This window comes from Dendrobates tinctorius, unplaced genomic scaffold (assembly GCF_039654945.1).
Source record: "Dendrobates tinctorius isolate UK_male_01 unplaced genomic scaffold, ASM3965494v1 ptg000097l, whole genome shotgun sequence".
Classification (NCBI taxonomy): Eukaryota; Metazoa; Chordata; class Amphibia; order Anura; family Dendrobatidae; genus Dendrobates; species Dendrobates tinctorius.
This window is the reverse complement of record NW_027361765.1, coordinates 16,299,101-16,325,032: the sequence shown is the minus strand read 5'-3', so window position 1 is coordinate 16,325,032 and position 25,932 is coordinate 16,299,101. Positions and strand designations below refer to the sequence as shown.

At 41.5% G+C, this 25,932-nt stretch overlaps 1 protein-coding gene across 11 annotated transcripts in view; it reads left to right on the top strand.

Moving 5' to 3' along the window:
- Positions 1 to 25,932, top strand: part of TJP1 (tight junction protein 1) — a 613,045-nt gene that overhangs the window by 549,554 nt on the left and 37,559 nt on the right. For all 11 annotated transcript variants that reach the window (XM_073586922.1, XM_073586925.1, XM_073586923.1 and 8 more), the window contains 13 exons: positions 2,171 to 2,313; positions 9,980 to 10,085; positions 10,218 to 10,368; positions 10,710 to 10,818; positions 11,470 to 11,689; positions 12,184 to 12,368; positions 13,566 to 13,661; positions 15,395 to 15,477; positions 19,565 to 19,775; positions 21,034 to 21,134; positions 21,569 to 21,913; positions 23,320 to 23,568; positions 24,083 to 24,937. In XM_073586922.1, coding sequence (XP_073443023.1) covers positions 2,171 to 2,313; positions 9,980 to 10,085; positions 10,218 to 10,368; positions 10,710 to 10,818; positions 11,470 to 11,689; positions 12,184 to 12,368; positions 13,566 to 13,661; positions 15,395 to 15,477; positions 19,565 to 19,775; positions 21,034 to 21,134; positions 21,569 to 21,913; positions 23,320 to 23,568; positions 24,083 to 24,937 — 2,854 coding nt within the window. The remainder of the gene's footprint in view (positions 1 to 2,170; positions 2,314 to 9,979; positions 10,086 to 10,217; positions 10,369 to 10,709; positions 10,819 to 11,469; positions 11,690 to 12,183; positions 12,369 to 13,565; positions 13,662 to 15,394; positions 15,478 to 19,564; positions 19,776 to 21,033; positions 21,135 to 21,568; positions 21,914 to 23,319; positions 23,569 to 24,082; positions 24,938 to 25,932) is intronic.

The following is a 25,932-nucleotide window of genomic DNA, read 5'->3' as shown; positions in this document are numbered from 1 at the left end:
CATTGCAAACCTGGTATTATGCCTGACTGCTTGTGCAGTTGGGACAAACACTGAGGTGGTTGATGCGCAGCTCTGGCACCAAGGAAAAGGTTAAATGAATGGTTAGTTAAGTGTAAATGCAAAATATGAGCTTTATTGTAGACTTACTGCACTACTTCTGTTGAACTACTCTTTATATATTAAATATGTAGAGCTATAGTTTTTTTTTTTTTTAGTCAATATTAGATTCCAATTTCTTCTTAAGCAGGCAACTATTCTCTCTGCCATCTGATCTAGTGTGCGGCTAGCCTAAAGTTCATTTTTTGGGTGGACAATAAATTATGCGATATAGTTTCTCCAAAGTGATTGAGATTTCCCTAGATTTCATCCATACACCAGGTATAAAAAAAAATATATGTAATACATATAGAAATGGACTCTGTTGGTTTTACTCAGTAACTAAGCTTTAATTTAGTTATCCTCCAGGCATTGGTTATGGATTTTTGTAATATACTTTGATATCTTATTTTGCTTCCTTCTCTCCCAAACACTATTGTGCAGTGCTTGTCATTTCCCAGTTCGGGCTTCTTTTAGAAGTTCCTTTCAACTGCTGCTCAGCAAGATCCATACACTGTATTCAGATAGTTTTTGTGTATGGTTCTTTCTGAGCAGCTGATAAAAACCCTTTTCAGGAGGGGCATGAACTGGTCATAGAAGCCATATGGTGGCTTGGTGTTTGGGAGAGAAGGAAGCAAAATGATGAGTATTTTTTGCATTATACGATGTACTTTCTCTCCCCCAAATGTGGTTGTGGCCGAGTGGGGTCCCAGGGTCGCTGCTGCAAGAAGCTGATGGCGGCAGGAGTGGGGTGATGCTGTGGGCCCAAGAGTGCTAGGAGCCAGGAGGGGGTGTTCGTTTTTGAAAGGGCTTCACCGACATTTTGTGAAAGCCTGGAGTCTCCGCACTTCCCATGGTTTTCAATGCGGTGAACTCCCGAATTCTCAATTGGTGCATGTGGCGCCCCCAGAGGCCATTTTCCCTGAAGTCCACCACATTGAATACCATGGAAAGTGTGGGGGCACCAGTCTTTCACAAAATGTCGGTGGGCCCCCTGCACCACCGCATAAACCAATGAATCAAAATTATGCGGTGGTATATGATCAATATTAGCATCCTAGGGACTTTCCCTTAGCGTCTCAGTAATGTCTTCAGCAGATAGTCGCTTATTGGGGAGCAATAATGTCAGCAGTCAATGTGTTAAATCCACAATATTTCAGTTTATGTTGCGGATTTTCACTGCTAGCCGCAAAGTAAAGGATAAAATCCACGAGTCTGCAGCAAATCCACATGTAGCGCTGAGATTTTGACTCACTCGCACTTTCTGGGCAAAATGCACGGTAGATTTTACCAGTTAATTTTGTCCTTTTTAGTGTCTTTATGCACCTACAGCATTGATTGATCTGTGTCATCTAGTTGGAAAACTCCTATTTGATAAGGGCAATGTTAACACCTAGTTTATTTATTCATCCACTTCTAGGAGAACAGATGTAGCTGAACTGGTATTGATATTCGGAATGCAGATATTTACCATAGACATGCCAAGGAAGATGGCAGGTTTTCCTTAACTTGGGGCAGCTCCACTGTTCTCTGACACTGGAATGCTAGTGTGGTTGTATCTTCATAAACTGTTTTCTTAGAGAAGAAAAAATTTGTGCTTCCTACTATTAAAGAATGTTACTCTGATTCTGTGCAGTAGACTGTAACTGAGATCAGGCCCCTTTTACATTCTTGATCAGTTACCAATTTTATAGTGGTCCTTAAATTTGTGATTGCATTGTTTTCTTCTTTTTTTTTTTTTTTCTTTTTAAGAAAAAGACATGTTACATTGATATTAATTCTTTTTATCAAAGAGGTTATATCCTCTACTAGGACAACCCCTTATCAACCTAAATGTTTGCCACAGTCAAAACTAAAATCATGTGAAGACATCTGCAAGGAGTTTGTATGTTCTCCCTGTGTTTGTGTGGGTGTCCTCTGGGTTTTCAGGTTTCCTCCCACACTCCAAGAATCACATTGATGAGGAATCTAGATCGTGAGCCCCAGTGGGGACAGTGATGGTAATATCTGTAAAGTGCTGTGGAAATTAATGGCGATTAACAAGTAAAATATGTGATTTATCTTCTTTACATAGCACGCGGAGTAGGGAGGATGAAAGGGTGTCCAAGCCCGGTGCTTTATCTACACCTGTGAAAAATATAAATAGTGCAACCCTCCCCAAAGCCGCAGAAGAACCTTTGCAGGACAGAGCCGAGAAGCAGACTCCTCCTCTTCCAGGTGACTGTAATACATTTAATTCTTCTTTACTGTTAGGCTACTTTCACACTAGCGTTTTCTGGAGCTGCGGATTGATGCGCACGGCCGCCGTGAAGCTCCACCCACGGCCGCACCTCCTCCTGTCAGCTCCGCCTATGGCGCATGACGCTGCATGCGACCTGCGTACCCTATCTTTTGGTATTGGGTATGCAGGTCGTGCGCAGGTATGCGTTTGCCGGCGCATGCGTCCTTTCGACCTGCGCCAAACGCACCGTGTTGCATTTTGGTGTGCTCAGCGCACCGTCAAAAGGACGCATGCGCCGGCAAACGCATACCTGTGCACGGCCTGCGTACTCAATGCTAAAGATAGGGTACGCAGTTTGCATGCAGCGTCATGCACCCATAGGCGGAGCTGAATGGAGGAGGTGCGGCTGTGGGTGGAGCTTCACGGCGGCCTTGTGCATCCCTCCGCAGCTCCAGGAAACGCTAGTGTGAAAGTAGCCTTAGTTGGTTACTGCCATAATGACACCTGCGGTTGGAAAAAGTGCAAAGAGAATAGAGCACATGGGGACATTTTGGTTATGGAGCTGTACGTCAAAAGTAGTGTCCCTGCCGTTGATGCGGGCTCACACCCAGGCCCGATCTTTTACTGTGCATGATGGCTGACTTTATTTTAAAACGATCATTTGCCTTTAATAGCTACGGGTGTTAAATCGGACAGCAGAAATTAGCAGGCGTGGGAAAAAAAATAAAAGTTCAAATCACCCCCTTTTTCATAATAAAAAATACTCGTTTGGTATCACTACGTTCGTAAAAGTCCCATCTATCAAAATATAAAGTAAATTAATCCAATTAGTAAATGGCATAATGACGGAAAATCAAATCACAATAATTCCCTATTTCTCAATCCCCCCCATGACAGCATCACGGAGAGAGGGGATCCGCCCTTCAGGGACAGAAAACCTACAGATAATAGGGCGGTACCTCTCTGGCATCAGTTGGTTTTCTGTCCTTGATGGGAAACCCTCAGCCTGCGGTACCTTGAAGTCTAGATGAAGATCTGAAGATCAAGGGCCAGCCAGTCGGGGTTTCGGTAGTGGAGAGGCCCCTGCCGCAGCTGGTCCGGTGCCTGAGGCTGCCACCGCTGGGACAGATGGGCTCTTCAGGGTGAGCGGAGTGCAGCCGCCGCTCCGGAGAGGGGTCAGGCTCCGGGGTTCTCCGGGCGAATGCGCGCCGACAGCGTGCAATGGATGCTTCCCTCAATGACGCTGCGCAGGAGGAGGGGCGGGACCAGAAGTGACGTCGGCTAAGCGGCAAATTTGAAATGGGGAAAGTGCCGACAGCCTTACTGCACGCAGTCCCCTGCAAACATGGAAGACAGCGATAACCAGCAGCACCTGGAGCAGCAGCAGCAGCGCCACCATAAGCAGTCAATGGTCCAAAGGACAAAGACAGGCGAGGTAGCCGTTCCAGCAGCCACTCCACACAGTGCAGCAGATCTGCTGCAGTGAGCAAGTCACCATCTCTGGATCTTCCTCTTCAAGATCCGATCCCCCCTCCAGAACCGGTACCTGCTACCGCATCTAATGGTGAGTGACCGTTGAGAAAGTTCACCATTGTAATAGGGTTCCTTCTCTTCCCTTACTAGAGAAAGAAGAGATCGGGGAAAATGAAAAACAGGTGTTGCCCCACCTGTAACAGAGCCTTACCGGAGTCCTGGGATAGGAAGCTCTGTAAATCCTGCATACAGCAAATATTGTGAGGAAACCCCGGATTTTACCTTTGATCTAAGATCTGCAATCAGATCAGAAGTTGAGTGCCTTTACTTCCATTACTCAGGGGGGTAAAACATTAAAGAAGGAGGCTACATTCATACTGCGGGGCTGGGAATCTTGGGCATGAGAGCTGCAGAGAACTACTACGCATGCCCAAGATTCCCAGCCCCGCAGTGTGAATAAATCATAAGCGACTGCGGGGCGGGATCTCTGGACGCATGTCCACGCAGGCGTGATAGGAAGGCCAGGATGTGATGTGACAGCACAGGCAGCGCTAATTGCGCATGCCCAAGCAAATCTAGTACAGCGCAGGCGTCAGGATTTCAAAAGAACGCTGAGGAGGCGGAGCAAACTGAAGGAAGAAATGAGTGATGGATACGAGGCGTCTGTGTCAGAGGAGTAAAGACCTGCCCCCTGGTCAAAATTCAGGTATTTTTGACCAATTTTAAAAACTATTATTTTCTGCGGTGGAAGGGACGCAAAGTAAAAGAGCCACCTTGACAGAATGCAGCATTAGTTCTGCACAAGGTGGCTTTTTTACTTAAAAACGCCTGGGGGGGTTGACAGGTTCCCTTTAAAGAAGTCCAAGGTTGGAACCCAGCAAAATTCATGAGTTTCTAGGGCTAACACTGGACTCTCAAAAACAAGAGTGCCGTCTCCCAGTGCGCAAAAAAGAAAACAACATGCACATAGTAACAAAGGCCTTACGGAATCCCTCCATGACATTAAGGAAGGCAATGTCACTACTAGGCTCACTTTCCGCATCTCTACCAGCAGTCCAGTGGGCACAGCTACACACAGATCTCCAGTGGGACATCTTGGAAAATTAGTCGGTGCTATGAGGTCACCTAGAGGGTCACGTAACTCTAAAGTGCCCGTCACACTAAACGATGCACCAGCGATCCCAACAACGATACGACCTTGTCAGGATCGCTGGTGAGCTGCCAGACAGACAGATTTCACCAGCGATCACGATCTCGCTGTGTGTGACGAGGCCTTAAGTTCCTCATCTATTCATTCCCTACTTTAGTGGAAGAATGCCCACAACCTGTCCAAAGGTATCCCATATAATTACTACCGATGCAAGCCCCACGGGATGGGGAGCTCACATGAACAACAGAGTTGCGCAGGGAAAATGGGAGATTCAGGAATTAGGGGCTTCCTCGAACCAGAAGTAACTCTAGGCTGTGGGTCAAGCTCTTTCGACTTTTCTACCCTACCTACGGGGGCATCATGTCCACATATTCTAGGACAACCAGGTAGCAGTAGCTTTTATAAACCATCTGGGGGGCACCAGATCCCGAACTCTAATGGACACTTCCTCCAGGATCCTCAGCCTAGTGGAGGAAAACCTTCTATCCCTCTCTGCACTACATATTCGGGGGGTAGAAAATCAAAAGGCCGACTTTGTGTCAAACTCAACTAAGGCAAGGCGAGTGGGTTTTAAATCAGTCCATTTTTCATCAGATTACGAGGATGTGGGGGACCCCGGTAATAGATTTATTTGCCAATTACAAAAACAAGACAGTAGAGGCATTCTGCTCTCGGAACCCCAGGGGGAATCCTCGAATACTAGACGCCTTTATGCTCCCATGGACTCAGAATCTGACATATGCCTTTCCCCCGATTGTCCTTTTCCGGCAGTCATACGGAAAGTCAGAGAAGACAAAACAAGGATGATACTAATATCCCCCTTTTGGCCAAAAATAATTTGGTTCTCCCTCCTGGCTGAGGATACTGTCTATCACCGACCCTTGGGTGCTACCAGATATCCCGGACCTTCTGTCACAAGGACCAGCGTTAGGCTAGTTTCACATTTGCGTTTAACGCCGCAGCGTCGGCCTGCGCACGGCCACCGCTAAGCCCTGCCCCCTGCCGTGCCTCCGCCAGTAGCTCAGCCTACGGGCGCATGACGCTGCATGCGTCCTGCGTCCCCTATCTTTAGCACTGGGGACGCAGGCCGTGCGCAGGTATGCGTTTGGCGGTGCATACGTCCTTTTGATGCTGCGCCGAGCGCACCAAATTGCAACCTGTTGCGTTTGGCGCTGGTCAGCGCAGCGTCAAAAGGACGCATGCGCCGCCAAACGCATACCTGCTCATGGCCTGCGTCCCCAGTGCTAAAGATAGGGGACGCATGCAGCGTCATGCGCCCGTAGGCGGAGCTACTGGCGGAGGCGCGACGCTGCGGCCTTAAACGCAAATGTGAAACTAGCCTTACATCCTCAAGCAGCGAACCTCCATTTAACAGCATGGAAGTTGAAGGGACTCTGGTGAGGGAAAGAGGGTTCTCAGATAACCTAGTTTCTACACTACTAAAAAGCAGAAAACAAAAAAGTTACTACTAAGGCTTATGGCAGAACCTGGAGGAAATTCCTGTCCACCTCCAAAGTAAAAATCCAGGATGGGGCCTCAATTAGAGAAGTGCTTGAATTTCTACAAGAGAGTCTAGAAAAGGGCCTAGCAGTCAGTACTTTAAAGATACAAGTGGCAGCCTTAGGTGCACTCTATAATCAGGACATTGCAGGTAAACCATGGGTAGCACGATTCATTAAAGCTGCAGCAAGATCTAGACCACTAGTTAGCCAAAAGCTACCATCCTGGGATCTGAATCTGGTCCTATCTGCTCTAACAGGTCCCCCGTTTGAGCCTATAGACACAGTTCCCCTCAAAATCTTATCCTTAAAGACCATTGTCCTCCTGGTAGCTCTAACATCAGCCCATAGAGTTAAGGTACTGTCACACTTAGCGATATCGCTAGCAATATCGCTATAACTTGTGACGTTATAGCGATATTGCTAGCGATATCGCTGTGTCTGATACCTACGACCCGCTCCCCCGCTGGTTATCGCTGATCGCACGAGAACGTCCAGGACCGTTTCTCGTCGTCCGCTTCCTGTGGAGAGACGAGCGTGGAGCTGGGCGGGAGGACGTCAGGATCGCCTAGTGTGACAGGTAAGTAGCGACCCCTGACCCCTGCAATGTAGTTGGTGAGATCTGCCTGTGTGGCAGCTCACTAGCGACCACTTAGCGATGCACCAGCGATCCTGACCGCGTCATATCGCTGGTCGGGATCGCTGGTGCATCGCTAAGTGTGACAGTACCTTTAGCGATATTCAAGCCCTATCTGCAGGACCCCCTTTCACAAAGATCCTAGATGATAGGCCGGGTCAGATTTTAGGATAACTCTATTTACCCAAGGTAGCATCTTGTTTCCACAGGTCCCAAGAGGTAGTCCTTCCTTCCTTTTGCCCAAATCCTAGAAATAGTAAAGAGGAGGATTTTCACACTCTAGATGTTAAAAGATGTCTAGTTCAGTACCTGGAGTCCACCCAGAAGTGTAAGAAGGAAGGATCTCTTTGTGTGCTTTCAGGGGCCGAGGAAGGGACTCGCGTACCCTGGCAAGTTGGATAAGAGATGCGATAGCCCTTGCCTATTCATGTACCTGGAACAACATTCCAGATGGGTTAAAAGCTCATTCCACAAGAGCCATAGCGACCTCATGGGCAGAGAAGTCAGAGGTATCGATAGAACAAATCTGTAAGGCGGCCACCTGGTCATCACCTTTCAACCTTTTTTAAACACTATCAATTAAATCTAGCCTCTACATCTGATTTGACCTGTGGGAGAAGGGTCCTTCAGGCCGTGATCCCTCCCTAAGCTTCCAGTCTCTGTAATTCTCTCCGTGGTGCTGTCATGGGGGATTGAGAAAAATGTAGTTACTTACTGATAACTGTTTCTCAGAGCCCATGATAGCACCCGCTTATTCCCTCCCATCATGCGTGTGGGTGAGCACATTTTAATGTATGTAGCGTGTTTTTTTTTCTGTAGGCACAGTGTTCTCTTCTTGATAAGCAATACTATAATGTATATATATTTTTTGTTGTCACAAACCTGGAGGTCCTCCGATGCTCTGTAAACCAACTGATGCGAGAGAGAGGTACCGCCCTTTTATCTGTAGGTTTCCTGTCCCTGAAGGGCGGATCCCCGCTCTCCGTGGTGCTGTCATGGACTCTGAGAAACAGTTATCGGTAAGTAACTACTTTTTAATTTTTTTTGGCCACTATAACATTGCAATAAAATACAATAAGAGGTAATCAAAGCATCATATCTGTAGAAACTTTAGCTCAGGTGCAAAAAATAAGTAAAAAAAAAAAAAATTGCCTTTTTTTTTTTTTTCTTTTGCAGTTGCAACGCCCTTGGATTTTTTTTTCCCCGTTTTTCAGTGCATCACATGATAAAATTAATAGTGTAATTCAAAAGGACTACTAGTCACTCAAAAAAACAAGCCCCCGTACATCAGTCTGGATGGAAAAATTAAAGTTATTGGTCTTGGAAGAAGGGGAGGAAATGACGGACAATTGCCCGGGGATGAAGCGGTTAATGAGTTATGACTTTCTTTGCGCTGGGAAGCATTACATATTGCTTTTAAGGACTTGGTTGGTCATAACTAAGGCTGATTTCATAACACACTGATGACCTCTACTAGAGGGTCGTAAATTATTTCAACTTGTCCCCTTTTTTGTGGTTTTTCATATTGCAATGGATTTTATTCTCACTAGCGATGCCTCCTGCCATGCAGTTTATCTAACAAACCCATTCTAAGCTTAGCTGTGCTTTAATAACCTGTACAGATTGTCTGTAAATTATTCTGTACAAGTAAATAAACTCAATATTTTACTTCCATGTAGGAAGGAAAGGGAAGGGTGGGACAAATGAAACGGAAAAGCAATTTATTCTCCCCTAGATGCCTAGTAAATATCTACTAATCCTGTAGGTTCAGTTCTCCAGCAGTTCCCTTCTCTGAGTCATTTTACTGTAGTTAAAAGGATATCATGAGATTGAAGTGATCTCTGACCAGGAGATCTTTAGATGAAAAGCATTGTGTCTAAGAGCTGTCAGCATTTCTCATATTGGAGCTATTAAATAGTACTGTCAGAATGTGGGCTTATGGCTAAATTTATTTTCATTGTTTTTTGTTCTACTACAGTGAATGATGCACGTTAGACTGATAGCGGGTTTGGCTGACATTAGTCTGTGTATGATGGCTAACTCGCACTCCTCTGAGAAATGATGTGGGGAGCAATCTGGCTTTCTTAACTTCAGTGGCCGATCTTTTTTTGTTCTCCCTGGAGACGAGCATCTGCCATGTGGTTCTGGCAGCGTCTCTCTTACTGGATGAAAGGAATGCTGTGCCAAGCCAAGTGCTCCTGTGGGGGTGCTAGAAGCGAGGGCTGTTGACTGAACGAATATTTGACTTACAGCTATCTAATTTGTATAAGGACTTTTTAATGTATACCTAAACTGTAAGGGCTAAATGGATTGTGAAGCCAGTGTAAGGTTCTTAAGGGATCCCTATATTGCTTTACTTAGGGATGTTCTATCACTTTATGATCTGTCTGGGTCTGACCTGAGACTGAAATGTGAAAAACCCAACTTTGTTTCAGCCAAAGCTCTATGGACTAGTCCCACAACGTGCACTGGTGCAACAACAGTCTATTTAATTTTTCTCCATACAAACCTTAAGTTAATGTGGAAAATCGATAATGCAAATTGCCTCTTCAGAGAAAGAGGACTTGACCTCTATAGCACCACCTGTTGGAAGTAGCGTTCCTACAAGTCACAATCAACCCTTTAACTAGTCTTGCAATATGACTTAGGATAAAAATGGTTAATGTGCTCTTGCACAGTGACAAACTTTGGTCAGTGTGCCGTCTGTTTAGTCCATTTCAAATTGCATGAATATGCAGTAGTCTAAAGAAGACTATACGCAGTTGTAAGAGTTGCCTCCGAAGGCATGCTGCTCCCTTATCTGTGTGCTAACAACGTTATTCAAAGCTTCAGTATTCTTCTTTTCGCTGTCCTTCTTTGTAAATGAAATTGTATGCCCTTACATTTTTTGTGGTTTTCTTCAGAGCCGAAGCCAGTATATGCTCAGTCAGGGCAGCCTGATGTAGACTTGCCTGTCAGCCCATCTGATGGGCCTTTCCCGAACTCCACACATGAAGATGGCATGCTAAGGTAACATTGCTGTTATGTACCATTTTATTAATCTAAATACTAATCAACCAAATTTGGTTATTAGAAGTCCTAAAAAATAAACATTTGCTGATTTATGTAATGGATTTGTATATATTTTGTTTAATTCTTTAGACCTAGCATGAAACTTGTAAAATTCAGGAAAGGTGACAGCGTAGGACTACGTCTTGCTGGTGGAAATGATGTTGGCATTTTCGTGGCTGGTGTTTTGGAGGACAGCCCTGCGGCAAAAGAAGGATTGGAAGAAGGTGATCAGATTCTGAGAGTAAGTTGCATACAGTTAATAATTTTATCTTTGAGATTTATGAACCTTTTGGTTCAAGGGAAAAGATGAAAATGAATGCAGCAACTTAATTTGGACTCCAAACGGCCTCTGAGAAATGAGTGGCAATCAGATTGTGAAGGGAATCAGACCTTGAACCAAAAAATGTAGTAAATGCCTATACATTATTGCATGCACATTTGCTCTAGATGTTTGTTTGAGAGACTTTCTTTTGTATGTTCTGAATATTTATTATAGATCTTAGATTTTTTTTTTCTTTTTTTCACTTATTTTGATTTGTCAAGATCTGTTATAACATCCAAATCCAATGTTTGATATTGTAGGTAAATAATGTGGATTTCACTAACATCATCAGGGAGGAGGCTGTCCTTTTTCTTCTTGATTTGCCCAAAGGAGAAGAGGTCACAATTCTGGCACAGAAAAAGAAAGATGGTTAGTGCGTCTGGTATATTTCATTTTCATATAATCAATGAATTGCCTTCAATGGACTACCACTCGCATATGTCCTTGTCACTTATTCGGTGTATTAAGGTGATGGGTGCACATGACATAGATAAGAGTTTGGGAGGCTATACAGTTGCTGTCAATACATATATTAGATGTATGGTAGATTCTTATTTTTCTCCTTCAGTAGTAAATTTCATGGAAAGGTAGAATACTGCATCACAACAAAAATTTCCTGATTCTTTGCTCAGGAGGATGAAATGCTGCCGAGGTACTGTCGGCCTTAGGCCTTGTTCACCCTTTCAGTATTTGGTCAGTGTTTTACATCATCAGTATTGGTAAGTCAAAACTAGCAGTGGGTGAAAAATGCAGAAGTGATGCACGTGTTTATATTATTTTACGTGTCCCACTCCTGGTTTTGGCTTGCAAATAGTGATGTTCAGTATTAGGTCAGTATTTTACATGGCCTAACTTTTATTTGCACGGAGTCTAGGCTGAATTTTCAGTATCTGGAGCTGTCCCATAGCAGTGTTTTCACACAGAAGGCACCAGTATTATCTTGTTGGCTATCATCAAATTTATGACTTAATTAACCCGTTCACGACCGATGACGTACATGTTTTTTTCTGTCTCTTACAGTTTATCGTCGCATTGTTGAATCTGACGTTGGTGATTCCTTTTATATTCGTACCCATTTTGAATATGAGAAGGAATCCCCATACGGCCTAAGTTTCAACAAAGGAGAGGTGTTTCGAGTTGTGGATACCCTTTACAATGGGAAACTAGGATCATGGCTTGCAATTCGAATAGGTAGAAATCATAAGGAAGTGGAAAGAGGAATTATCCCAAATAAGAACAGGTAACACAAAGTGGACTCGTAACCCTCCATCTAGGGACCAGTAGTGATACCATTCTAGCATATTCTTTTTTCATTCCTTTCTAGTTGCATTGTGCGCTATCATGGTGTTCTTAATTTCTAGCATTGTTTACTTTTACCCATTAATTTAGTTTTGTTTTTTTTATATAACTTGGTTCATTGATTCTCTTGCCTGCCTTGTGTTAAATGATCTGCTTTCTTTTTGCTTTTGATTTAGAATAAAGGTTATCTAGCTCATGAACCACTTTTAGAATGGACAGCTAGTGTCTTAATTAAATTGGGTTAAATTGTATCTTAATTTCAAGCGTTGCTTCATGAGTTCAACCTGCTTCTTTAAAAAGAAGCCAATCTTCTCTATCAATTTGTGACAATAGCGTCCAGTCAAACTTTTTTAGTTTAAGTTCAGGTGATAGTTTTTCTTACATTTTTCAGTTCTCTTTAAATGTGCTGATTTATTATTTTACAACTTTTCTTAGAGCTGAGCAGCTTGCGAGTGTGCAGTACACCCTCCCTAAAACAGCTGGAGGGGATCGTGCAGACTTTTGGCGCTTCCGGGGTCTTCGAAGTTCCAAGCGAAATCTCAGGAAAAGCAGGGAAGACCTCTCTGCTCAACCTGTTCAGACAAAGTTTCCGGCGTATGAAAGAGTTGTCTTGCGAGAAGGTATTTTTGCCCTTTTTTCTAAATCTGGTGAGATGAATCATTAAATATTAATGGTATGCACTTAATAGGGATGTTTATTTGGTAAGAGTCCCACTAGTTTTTTTTTTTTTTTTTGTGCAAAGAACCTATACCCATTATAGTCTCTTATGTACCCGTTAAAATTCGAAAGTGTGTCCTTCATAAAGAAATCCCTTAAAACACATGTATGTTTTTTTATCCTGATTCATCAGACTAGCCCTACAAATTAATAGGTCTGTGAAGAAAAAATTAACACAAGAAAGCTGTCCGAGTGCCATCTGTTTCTGTTTGTTTAGTAGGAAGGAAAATCTTGGATATTTTTTTTTTTTTTTAAGGGAAATGGAGGCTGCATTGATTGTGTAATAAGACACATGGACTGAAAATTAGATTTACCACACAGATGGATTTGTTTCCTTTTTTGTATATGCAATTAAAAAAATCTATTAGGGTGAGTGCACACAGTGCGGATTCTGCTGCGGATTTTTCCGGGAGGATTTGCAGATAAATCCGCAGGTAAAATGACCTGCGGTTTTCCCCTGTGTTTTGACACATGTACAATGGAACAGGTGTTAAACCTCTGCGGAATCCGCAGAAAGAATTGACATGCTGCGGATTTAAAACCGCAGCAAATCATGCATGTGCACTGCGGTTTTTAAAATCCATAGATTAGCATTGTGCTGTACAATGCTTGCGGAACTGCAGTGGATCTGCACCGTGTGCACATGCCCTAAAGGTCCTGGGAGGGTGCAGTTTCAAGATCTGTGCCCATGTCATCTGCAGTGAGTGTCAGCTGTAACATATTGCCAAAATAAGCAGTCAGTGTCAATCCCAAATGGTTTACCTGTTGTGGTTGGGGGTCCAACACAGTCCTCCAGGTCTGCTGTGTATTGCAGAATATTAAGCCACGCAGGACATGATGGGCATAATACACTGCAATGTAGGAGGACAGTCGTGTAATATGCAAGCAAACAGTTGCAAGGTCATGTTACATAAGACTAAAAATAGGGGAAAGACCGGGTTAAGAAAATAAAATTCCAAGTCAAGAGTAAAACAAACTTTTCCTTTACATAACACTTATTTATATAAAAATACACACAATTAGAAGTTGGATATTGAAAAATCACACCTTATTTCTGAATTGCTCTCCTTTGGCATATTTTCACAATATATGTTTTACAGCTGGATTTCTCAGGCCTGTTGTTATCTTTGGTCCCATTGCTGATGTTGCACGAGAGAAGTTGGCAAGAGAGGAGCCAGATATCTACGAGGTGGCAAGTAAGTCTTCCCCACTTGTAGGCAGTTATCACCATATGGTATAGCGATCGTACAGAAAGTTTACTTGTGAATTGTGGATGGATAGAAAGATTTGTCAATAATAGTGTGCTATTTTTACTTTAATACATAAAAATGTTCAAAATGACTTAACAGTGGAACGAAAAAAGTGATTTGGTACCGTATTAGCACTTTATATATTTTTAACAGTGGAAGTAACAATTTGAATTCAGTGAACAGAAATGATGATTTGAACAATAAATTATTAAAACAATGCATAAATAGCATTGCTACAAGTCCACACCAAAACAGACAATTATGTGTATTGGCGTAAATTATTTTTTTAAAGTTCTAACTGACTGACGGATGCTCCTGATATACGTACTGTGTCTCTTCCATTGGTTTAGGTCTTATGAAGAGTATCTTCATGGGAATTATCTCACACCCTCTCAGATGATATTGGCCAAGGCATCCATACAATGCCCAATGAGTGTAGTGTACATGTCCAATTAAGTGTGAGAACATCAGTGGAGATTCACTCAAAATTATTCTAAATCCAAGGATAAATTACATTTATCACTGCAGATACTATGCCATTTATTTCCCAAGCATTACTATGCCATTTATTTCCCAAGCATTAATAGTCCAAAACCAAAGTGAACGAGTGATATATTTCATTGTTGGGACAGCTGGTTGCATGGTTTCCATTCAAGGTCTGTTTTCAATTGATTTGATTTAAGCAGAAGCATTTTTTAATATGAAAGCTTTTCCTGAGTCCCAACTTGGCAGATCGACAGCTTTATAGGGGTTTCAGAATTTGAAAGTTTTCCCAAAATAAGGGATTACAAAACTGTAACAAACTGACCATAACTTGCCTGGTAAACTCACCGTTGCTGTGGTCCTCCGCACTGGTCTTTACTTATTGTGCGTCGAGGGTCATATGCCATCTAATCACACAATCGTTGCAGTCAGGTAGTGTCATCAGTGATGCGGTCATTGACTGTACCCGATCAAAAGGTGTGACTGCCTGCAGCGGTCACATGGATGCACTGCAAGGACGTCTGAAGCACATTCATCAAAAGCCTGACTGTGCACCACTGGTCTGGCAGTGGGGATTAGATCTGTGTTTCAATATGAAATTTTCAGTGTTCCTTCACACATTGAGGCTATGTGCCCACGTATGCAGAAAATTCCTGACTAAAAACCGGACTCCTTCCCAGGAAAAAACGCATTTTTTTTTTGCGTGTTTTTTTTTTTGGTACGGATTTTATGCGTTTTTTTCCGGCGCGTCCACATTTTCATAGAATATAGTTGGAAATGCGTTTTTCCGCAAAATTAATGAACATGCTGCGTTTTTTACCGCGATGTTTTTTTTGCCGAAAAAAACACATCATGTGCACAAAAATTGTAGAATGCACTACTATAAGAATGGGATGCTTAATGTATGCATTTTTTAAGCGTTTTTGCATGGAAAAAAAACGCTTAAACGCAAAAAAAATTGCTTATGTGGGCACACAGCCTGAGAGCTGGCATTTTATTGAGCCCCGTGTTTTGTTTTTTTTTTTCTTTATTTCAATGGATCCTTCTTTGTGCAGAATTCTTGACCCAAAATCTTAGGTTTTATGAGGAGCCATCTAAGACTTATAGACATTAGACCATACAGGAATTACAATTAGTGGCCTTTTGTCAAGATATTTAAACTCTGAGGCTTCTGTAATGAACGCATTTCTCTTTAGGAAGTGAACCGAGAGACGCGGGAACTGACCAGAGGAGCTCTGGGATAATTCGTCTTCATACAATCAAGCAGATTATTGACAGGGTGAGTGATTAAGACAGTAAGATCTTTTAGGAAATTGACTGTACTGGTCATCGTATAGATATATAGCAGACGGCTTGACTAGCCTCTATGTAAGATTGGTTAACATACCTAATCAGTATGCATCAGTGTCATATAGAAACTGAATCAATGGATTCTTCTGCAGTTTCTACAGGAAAGCTCAAACTGAACATTTCCTTATACACTGATCAGCCAAAATGTTAAAACCGCTAAAATGTGAAATGAAAACCATTGATCATCTGCATTCACTGACTAGTGAGCTATGTTAGGTGCCAGGTGAGCAGTTCTTGAAACTGCGGTGTTGGGAAAAAAGTTGAAAAAAGTGCAAGTATGTGAGCGATTTTGCCCTCACATATTCTCGATGAAGAGACTGCAAAGTCAGGGTCTCCTCTTAATGGCTTATCTTGTGGGTGTTTCTGATATGCAGTACTTAGACCTATTGTAAGTGGTAAAGTAAGGACAACCTCTGAAACCAGCTACAGAGAGTGATGGGCCCCCAAGGCTCATTGGTGCAAGTTGGCAGTGTAGACTATCCAGTATAGAATAAACATACCTCATGGTTACCTGGAATCAAAACGTGTTACTAGTGTTATTCCAAATAATCCCTCAGTGAGGGCAGCAGCTATACATGTGTGGCAGCTGTTCACTAGAACTTTATGAAGCGGGTTCAGGTGCTGTGCTTGGTGCGTTATATGGTTTGCACTTGAGGCTAACTGATGTGATCAGAGCCAGTCCTAATTATTTCACAAGTGACAGTGGCATTTAAAGGGTCTCCAAGATGGCTGATATCTTTTTGGAGCCCATCGACCTCCCACACAATGAGATCAAGGTGTGTCAATAGGTTGTCATGGCAGCTAGTTACCTTCTCAAAACCTTGATGTCTCTTAAAAAAGAAATTATACATGTATCAGATATATTTATTTGCACCCCCCCCCTTCCTTTCCCTAAATGTAAATAGCAAGATGTAAAAAATGAACATGTTTGGTTGATTGCGTAATTGGACAAAATGGTAACATTAAAAATATGCGGAAAATGAATATAAAAAAAATCAAATTGCTAGAATTTAATTTTTTGGTCACTGCACTCATCCCCCTCCCAGACATGCAATCAAAATGTCATATGTGCCCCACAATGGTGTCAATAAAATGTTAGCTCTTAGCACAAAGAAATGAAACCCTTCAAATGCAGTGAAATAGCTTAAAAACTATTTCACTGGACTTTTTTCCCATTCTCATTATATGGTTCAGTTAAGTGTCATTAAGCCCTAAAGCAAGCAGCTAGAGAGCAAAAATAGAACAATAGTTTTATACAGTGGTAACAATTGATGGGTAGAATCGATATGGTATGTCTTTGGTTTGGATGATAGTACATTAATGTATCATGACTGTGTCTATAAGTAGTGAAAGGAGAAAGTAATAGAGGATACTCCACTTAGACATATACCCTATAAGAGACTAGAAGTTAATGTACAAGGTAGACGTGTTGTTGTTATTATTTTTTTTTTTTTTTTTTTTTTTTTAAGACACAGTTTGTTACAGAAAACTGGCAAAAAATACTGGCACTCAATGTATAAAAACGGTCAATAAGTGATGGCACAAGGTATCAATATGCTACAGATCCACACTATGATAATGGGTATAGGCAACAAATGAACCAATAGATGCTTAGAAAACAATACATATGGTATCTACATCGAAAACAACATATGTATCAAAGGAACAGAGAGGTCAAAGGATAATAGTCTCTAAACACCACGTAAGGTAAGCCACACGCTCATAGTTGGGTCTCCCAGATGCTTTGTATGCACAGGTGAGGCAGTTATACAATAGGTATAGATAGAGATTTAAGGCCTGTTACACGCATCAATGTCCCAGCGATCCAACAAACGATCCGACGTGGATGGGATCGCTGGGACATAATTAGCTGATCGCTGGTGAGCTGTCACATAGACCCACCATCTTCATATGGTATTATGTAAAAATCTGATTTATAGCTTACATGCATACACTATGTATCATATCCTGTCCCCTTTTTTGATTTTTTTGAGATGTGTGGGTTTTTTTTTTTTAGATGTTTTTGACTTTTCACTCGATTCTTTTGGAGTTTTTTCTGTGGTGTCTCCTGTAGTCCATCACGGATTATGCAAAACCCTTCCTTAGGGATTCTATTCAGTCTCAGGGATTTACTACTTCTTCTGGTTTCTATATATAAAGAATGAAGAGCATTACCTTTCTATGCTTGGAATACTTATATTTGGTTTGCTGCGTTTTTTTATTTGTAATCCATAAGGATTCTTAAGGCATATTCAAGCAAGATTTAAACTGATTTATTGGATCCTGATTTGAACCTCTTTCTGTGCTGGTCACTTATATTGCATGTTACGCAGGCCCTTTTCCTTCCCAGACTCCCGGGAGCCGCGCATGCGTACTGAACACTTCATTGTGTGTCTTCTGCGCCGCACTGTAATAGCAGCGCGTGTGCAGTTGACACCTTGGGCAGAGACGTCTGCCAGGTTCCAGCCCTCCACGTCTTTTCCGGTCCTGGTCTGACATGTTTCCCCACAAGGGGCCTGGACTAAGCTCTCTACACAAAGGTATTTAAAGGTGGCAACAGCAATGTTCGATATACTTCCCCTGACGAAGCCGTCTTCATACGGCGACACGCGTTGTTTCTCCTATCTGTTATCCTGCCGGCACTGGAACCTCGGTATGGGTCCCTCATGCTTTTTATCATGTTCTGCTTCATACATGAGCTTTTACCTTCAGCTGTGAGAGGGCTGCTTTCATTCAGGCATATCTGTTCTTTTATCAGCATTTTCATGTCTGACATTCTGTAGCCTTTTATCTACACGGCTTTATTTTTTGCAGCTCCTCAGTTAGCGCGTTACTTTTCTCATTTTTATGGGATGGAATGTTTTCTTGCACATTGTGTGCATTATTTTCACCTCCATCTCGAACACTGTGGTTGTTGCACATTTGGCATGGTTGTGTGGTATTTAGCTATTATGATTGATGTTATCCAGGAAACTTTTCCTACCTGAGGGTCATTTACATGTTTGAGTCTCTAATCAGGGCGATCTCATTAGGTTGCACACTATGAGGGGCATCTTGATGTAACTACATTGTCATACATTATTATGTGGATACGCCCATTTGTGTATGCCCGTTGCTACTTATCTTGTTGTTTATCCATGTTGATGGTGTATATATATATGAGACTCTATTCTATTTTGTATGGACTAGGATATACAGTGGGATTGTTATTCATTTTTCTGCTTTTATGTGTTTTTAATGTAACGTTGTTAAAGCCTTCTCCTTGTATAATCATACATACTGGTGGTGTGCATTTTGCCATATGGTCCTTCTTTTTTTTCTTGTTGCTACAGCCAATCGCTTGGAATGCACAAGCATTCCGCAAGCGAAAAATGCTTGCAAAACGCTTGTTTTCCGTGGGGAAAAACGCATGGAAATTTGCATGCGTTTTACCTCCGGTGGGAGTGCGGAAATGTTAGGGAAATTTCCGCTGCATTTCTGTGACGTGGGTACATACAGTGCTGTGCAAATTAATTGGGACAAAGCATTTTTTTAAGTAAAATCATAAGTTGGTTACCAGCCAGTGATTCAAACCAGTTTTAACTGCTTTGATCAGGTGTGAGTGCTTGTTCAAAGCAGTTAAAACTGGTTTGAATCACTGACTGGTATCCAACGTACGATTTTACTTAATTTGCACAGCACTGTGGCCTTAATATCTGCACGCTTCAATGTTATCCAACGTTTTTACTGTAAGTTGTTTTCTGAGGACTAACGTTGAACTGCATGGATATCAAAATCGCAATTCTCCATCTTGTGTGGTCTGTGTCCTTCCGTGGAACTTCACCAGCAGCGCAGAAAAAAACACTTCTATTTCCACAAAAGCAGTTTGGCCCTAAACAACATTCCTCTAATTTCAAGCTTGAGTATGACATGGTAGTTGGCCTTCATTTCTACGTGTACTTTTGCATTTCTTAACTGGTTAGTGTGAATATCTGCGCATGGATTTCTCATTCTATCCAATTGTATTGTTTCTTTAGGATAAACATGCACTTCTTGATGTGACTCCCAATGCTGTAGACCGCCTGAACTATGCACAGTGGTATCCAATAGTAGTATTCCTTAACCCTGACTCCAAACAGGGTGTAAAAACTATGCGAACGAGGTTGTGCCCTGAATCTCGCAAAAGTGCCAGAAAACTTTTTGAACGTTCTCATAAACTACGCAAAAATAATCACCATCTTTTTACAAGTAAGTGAAAATTATTATCAGACATAAATGGTAAAATATGTCATCAGAATGTCCTGTCATGTTTCTTGTCGTTTTTGTTGATAAGCCATTTGTAGCTATTGGGACACCTGGAAATTACTTGTTAAAAGTGAACATAAGCTAATCGTGCTCTCACTGTTATAGGCTACATACACACATCCGTTTTTTACAGCTATTTGCAGTCCATTTTTTATTTGTAACTGGTTTGCGTGTCCCTTTCATTAATCTCAGTGCAGGTCCTATTCGCACCATTTTTTTTTTTTTTTTTTGGATCAGACTGCCATTCACATCTATGGGGGTTTAAAAAAAAAAAAAAAAAAAAAGACAAATGCGAGACCTTTTCGACCGTTTGCGTCCATTTGTTCTTAACTGCTTAACTGCTTTGTGCCAGCGGGGGAAAAAGTATCCTCTTGGTTTTTAACAACAAAGGAGAAATAAAAAAAAATGATGCTAGATGGATGACACCAGAGAATAATGGCAGCTGTAAAACAAAAAAGGGATATGTATGAATGTTGCCTTAGCCTATGTGCACAATTTCCAAGTTTTTTTTTTTTTTTTCTTTTCTTTTCTGTACAGTGTTGTTGCAAAACCTGAAGGGTTTTCGAATGACGGCAAAGAGAATCCTGAAGTCTTTTGCACACGTTGCTTATTTTTCACTTGCAGATCTGAATCTGTAGCACTTCCGTTCTTAAACGTTTTGCTGCTGATTTCACCCATACTAATGAGTGGGGGAAAATCTGCACCAAAAATGCATGTGTATTGTATTTTTTCCTTCCAAGGGATGCAGAAATGGTGTAGATATTTCCGTAGTCTGCGGGATTTGCTGCATTTTGGTAGAAATCCCATTTGTGTCCTACTGCGGACTGGGTAGTCTTTTTTTTATTTTGTATCTCAGCTTTTGTGATTTTTTTTTTTCATTTGTTTTTAGTTTGTCATTTTCTGTTCTTTAAAATCTCTTCTTATTTGTTCTCCACTGCTCACCTGTTTGGTTATTGTGACAATCCTGCACCTCTTCCTAGCATCACTCATAGGTGATATGATCATGGCCATGTCTGGCTTTCCTCCCACTGTGATTCTAGTATAAACCAACTCTTTGTCCATTCCAACCCTCCTCGTCCAGCTCTTGCGATCCCAGTTGTACTTCTGTTTTCTCCCTTTCTCACATTATCCATTCCCTGTAGATTAACATCGCCTGTATTTTTTGAATGACCTATAAGTAAACTGACCTATTTTTTTCCAGCTACCATTAATTTAAATTCTATGAACGATGGTTGGTACGGAGCATTGAAAGAATCTGTTCAGCAACAACAGAACCAGCTGGTTTGGGTCTCAGAAGGCAAAGTAAGACTTATTCCACTTCTTTAATATATTAGTGCATGAGTTTGTGGCAGTGTTTTCAGCATACTCACTAGAATGCAGTGCCTGGACTTCACAGAAGCTGCAAATGTATGAATCTGCTCAAATTACCTTTGATTTAGATGTCACACACATACAACTGATATCATAGTATAAAGCCAGCATTCCTTTCCATATTTGTGTGTTAAATACATTAGCTTCCTAATTCAGCGATGTCCCTCAAAACACATGTGAGAGTAAGATAACTTCTGCAATTGGCAGTATTTAGTGTACAGAATTTTACTAAAGCAGACAAATTCTAAAGAATTTAATAAAGAAACGCTTGAATGTTTACTCTGAATAAAAAATCCTGGACTTCTCCAGCGAAATTCCAAAGCTCGAATTACTAACCTGGTCTAACTTGACTTCATTCGGTGCAGGCAGAAGGTGGCACAGATGATGATCTTGATTTGCATGACGACCGTCTATCCTACTTGTCAGCACCAGGTAGTGAATACTCAATGTATAGCACTGATAGCAGGCACACCTCAGATTACGAAGATACTGACACAGAAGGAGGGGCTTACACTGACCAGGACCTGGATGAGACCCTCAATGATGAGGCTGGAACACCACCAGAGTCTGCCATTACACGCTCATCTGAACCTGTACGTGATGATACATCAGGGATACATCATCAGGAAAGCCAAGCTTACCCATCATATCCACCACAGCCCATTGTCAGAACAGATTCTCCAGGATACAAAAATGTACCTTCACAGCAGGTAAGTCTGGCTGAACACTTTATGCATGCCAACTTGTTTCTTTGTTTTTATTTCTCTTATCTACTAGATATTTTTCTTATTTTATTTTTGTGATTTTTCTCTTCATGAAGTTTCACTAGGAGTGCCCAGTTAGTAGGTACCCCCTGTTGGCTGTCCGTCATCGGCTCTGTTTTTAACAGTGGTTACCGTTAATATCTTGTATCAGAAGTATATTGACACTAGGATGTTTCATAATGTTAAATATAAGCTCGACCACCTAGTGGGCCCCCTCCTGTGGAAATCAAAGCATTAACATATCCATAATCTGAAATACAACTTTGTGTATGCCATGTGTACAATGGGCTTTATTCAGCATGGGCAGCATGCTATTGAGCCGGAGAAGCCGAGCAGTTTGATGTATAGTTAATACATAGTTTGGCAAGAAAGAACTTCATATAGAGACCACGATCAGTCACTGAGTAGGACTCATGAACTCATTATGGCCACGGATAATAAATCTGTAAATTCTGAGTTCTACTGAAACTTAACCTACATGGTTTTTGCTCCCTTTTCTCAGCTCCTCCAGCTCAATAGTGTTTAAAAATGCACAAGTAACATTATGACAAGCTAGGATATTGTTGTAATCAATAGCATTGTGTGCACCCATCCTTAAAGTTTCAGATCTTTAAATTTGTATTCTTTATCTGTAAATGCTTTAGATGACCAGGTTTTTATTAGCATCATTAGTTTGTTTTGTTAATTAACAAAATGAAGTTTAAATAAGATAATTGATTAGTAGGTCTTTTAGCTGCTTGTCCATATAGAGTTACCTGTATGTAAGCCTCATGGGCACCAGTTCGCCTGCATACTGCATGGAAAGTCCTGTGCATTGCCTGTGTGATACTGTAGAGCATTAGATCTTCTGGACAATGTACGGACTCCACATGCTGTAGGGGCATGGTGTTAGTATGGGCCCTAATTCATAACTCTTATAAGTGGTATTACTTTCTACAAACAATTGTATATATCTGGTGTCCTCGGAGGGTCAGCAGAATACAGACCACTTGTGATGGCAGAGCATCTCTTGCTGTCAGTATATTGAGTTGCTGTCAACAGTCCTTAGACAGATAATAATTGTTTCTATATTAAGCTGATGGCACCAAGCAAGCAGCCATGAGGAAGGAACTCCCTGTAGATAATTTTCCAAATTACCACTCCTACGTTTTAGAACTTCCCTTTCTGTACAGAGTAGAAATGTTATGTTAGGACGTAGTGAATAAGACATGAGCATGATTGGTAGCGTAGGAGGGAAGCCTAGCGAGATCACTACTTTAGGATGGTGATTTATTTATTTATTTTTTTTTTTTGCATCCTGTCGTTTTTGTTTTTCTTTTGAAAGTCAACCAATTATTTTACACACTCCACAGAAAGCAGACGCCTTACCTGCTGCCCCTTACCTTTCTCTGCCGTCTGATACAAACACTACAAGTTCAACTGCTGCTGTAAATCCCAATGTAAACCTAAGTAATGTCAGATTGGAGGATCCCAACCCTGCCCCCTACAGCTCTTACCAAGCACAAGCTGGCCCAATGCGATCACCTAACACTGAGGCAGCTCATACAATGCTAAGAGACCAAGAGCCTTCATCTTTACCTGTCCACATAGATCCTGCAAAGGTACCTGTACTACATTGTTGCACCAGTCTGTTCTACTATCTGCCTTACTTGCATCCAAGATTCTTTCTTTAACACTTTCCTCCTAAACCTTGACTTACTGTAGGTACTGGAAAAGCATTTCTGTGCTGATCCAGTACTTGCAGTCATAAAGGTGGATAATAAATTAAAGATTAGAAGCAGTTCACTAGGCTGCATCTAAATCACTGGAATTTAATATGCTTGCCTTTTCCCCTTGCATGGCTTTCTAGTACTGCATGCCCTTCCTTTTCCTTAACATGTTCTGATTTTTGGACATGACTTGCTTGTAAGTTTAGGCTCATTTATACTGTTCACAACTAACATTTCAATAGCTGAACATATTTCTTATTATCTTCACCAGCACTGCATCATCCCTTTTCACAAGGCTTGAGAACACTGCATGAAAGCTGCCATCTTGTGGCTGTAGAATGAAATTATTATTTTTTTTATTATTCCAACCTTATTTATGTATATATTTTTCTTTTTATTTCTACAGGTGTACAGAAAAGAGCCATATTCTATGGAAGAGAACCCTAGGCACAATTACTTGATAAAGCAACAAGTAATTGGCCATCAGAGACCAGAGAAAGACACCAATCCGAATTTTGATGCCCTGCCATCCTATGCAGAAAAAGCGATGAACAGAGAATATGATCCGTCTTACAGATACGACCCTACTTCAGATTATGTGGATCAATTCTCCCACAGTTATGACCCACGAATACATAGCGATGATCATGTGCCTACATATGACGAGCAGTGGGGTTATTACGATGAAAAGCAGTCCTTGTATCCACAAAAGCATAAGGACTTTAGTGTTAGGCAGCATTCAGAAGAAAGTCTTGAGCGCAGCTATTTTCCACAGCAACCTCGTTTTGAGGAGCCACCTCCTGTTGCCTATGACAATCGACCTCGTCCTTCTAAAAATTTTAAAGGACCCCAAATTCATTATGAAGATCCCCCTTCAACAGAATTCGATATGCCTGTCCGTTACAAGCCAGAGCCTCAAAGCTTTCCTTCTGTGCCCGCTCCTCGACCTGCTGAAACAAAACCATATTTTGATCAGCATCCAAGGGGATATGAACCTAGTCCTTCCCAGGGATTTAATACGAAGCAAGGACAATATGATATTTCTCCTAGAGTAGAAAACATGCCACCTCCAGCACAGTTAAAGTCAGACCCTCTGCTGAACAGTAACAAACCTTTACCTCCACCAGCTGCTGTGAGTGAGGATGATGATGACCCAGCCATGAAACCCCAATCTGTCCTTACCAGAGTTAAGATGTTTGAGAATAAAAGAGCCAATCAAGTGGATAAAACAAAGGACTTGAATGATATATCAGCTTTAAAGGTACTGTCACATCATTATTTGTCACATTTTAAGTTTGGTCTTAATCGATCTTCATTCCTTGAACTTACAGTGCACCCGTCTCCGCTTTTGGGGGATTCATTTATATTTGGCTCCTTACATGCAACGTGAAATGTTTGTGAAAATGGTCATGATTTCTAGCAATTTTCATGGATTTTTTTTTTTGCCATTCATTAGTTTGCTAGAAAAAAAAAAGCCATATTCATGCTGCCTTTTGGAAACTTTTGGAAAAAAAAACAAAAACCCATAAGCTAAACTGTCCTTTCCAAAAAGCAGCGCAAAACATTTTGTGAAAATGTGTCAAGTCATTCACATGCTTTTTTAGTTACATAGTTGCACACCTTTTTGTCCTGTCTGTGTGCCACAAATTAAGTCAACTATAGTAAAGGCTGCCCATACATATTAGATAGTTGTTGCCTGCCTTTTCCATACATACGAACACGTTCTATAACAGAGCGGCTCCCAGAGTAAGCTGTTGGTGGTCTTTTTTCTTCGTGAAGTAAAGGAACACTCCAGCATAACGAGTCTGGGAAGAGTTTAGAGGCGTCTATGCACGTTAGGCTTGACCGATCCAAATTATATCTGCAGGTTCAGCCAATTTTAGTCTACGTATGGTGCCCTTAAAGCTATTGAGCTTTGGTGGACCACAACGCCCATACTGCTTACCCTGCTCACTTTGTAGGAGTGTCGGGGCCAGCATAAACATAAAAAAAAGTTTTAACGTTTTTGTGCAACTGTGTTAGGCCAGAAAGCTGGCCTAAATCCCTTGATGAATTTAGGGGAGTTACATATTTTACTTTTCTAGTGACTTTGTGATGTTTGTCATTAATGTTCCATTATTGATTCTTGAAGCTAGGTGCTATTTCCCCCTATTATCTACATAATGTAAATGGTAGCAGTGTTAATTGCCAATTCTGACTACCCGAGTCCTAGTGACTTCTGGTTGCACTGGACTGTTGTTTCTATGCAAGTCCCTA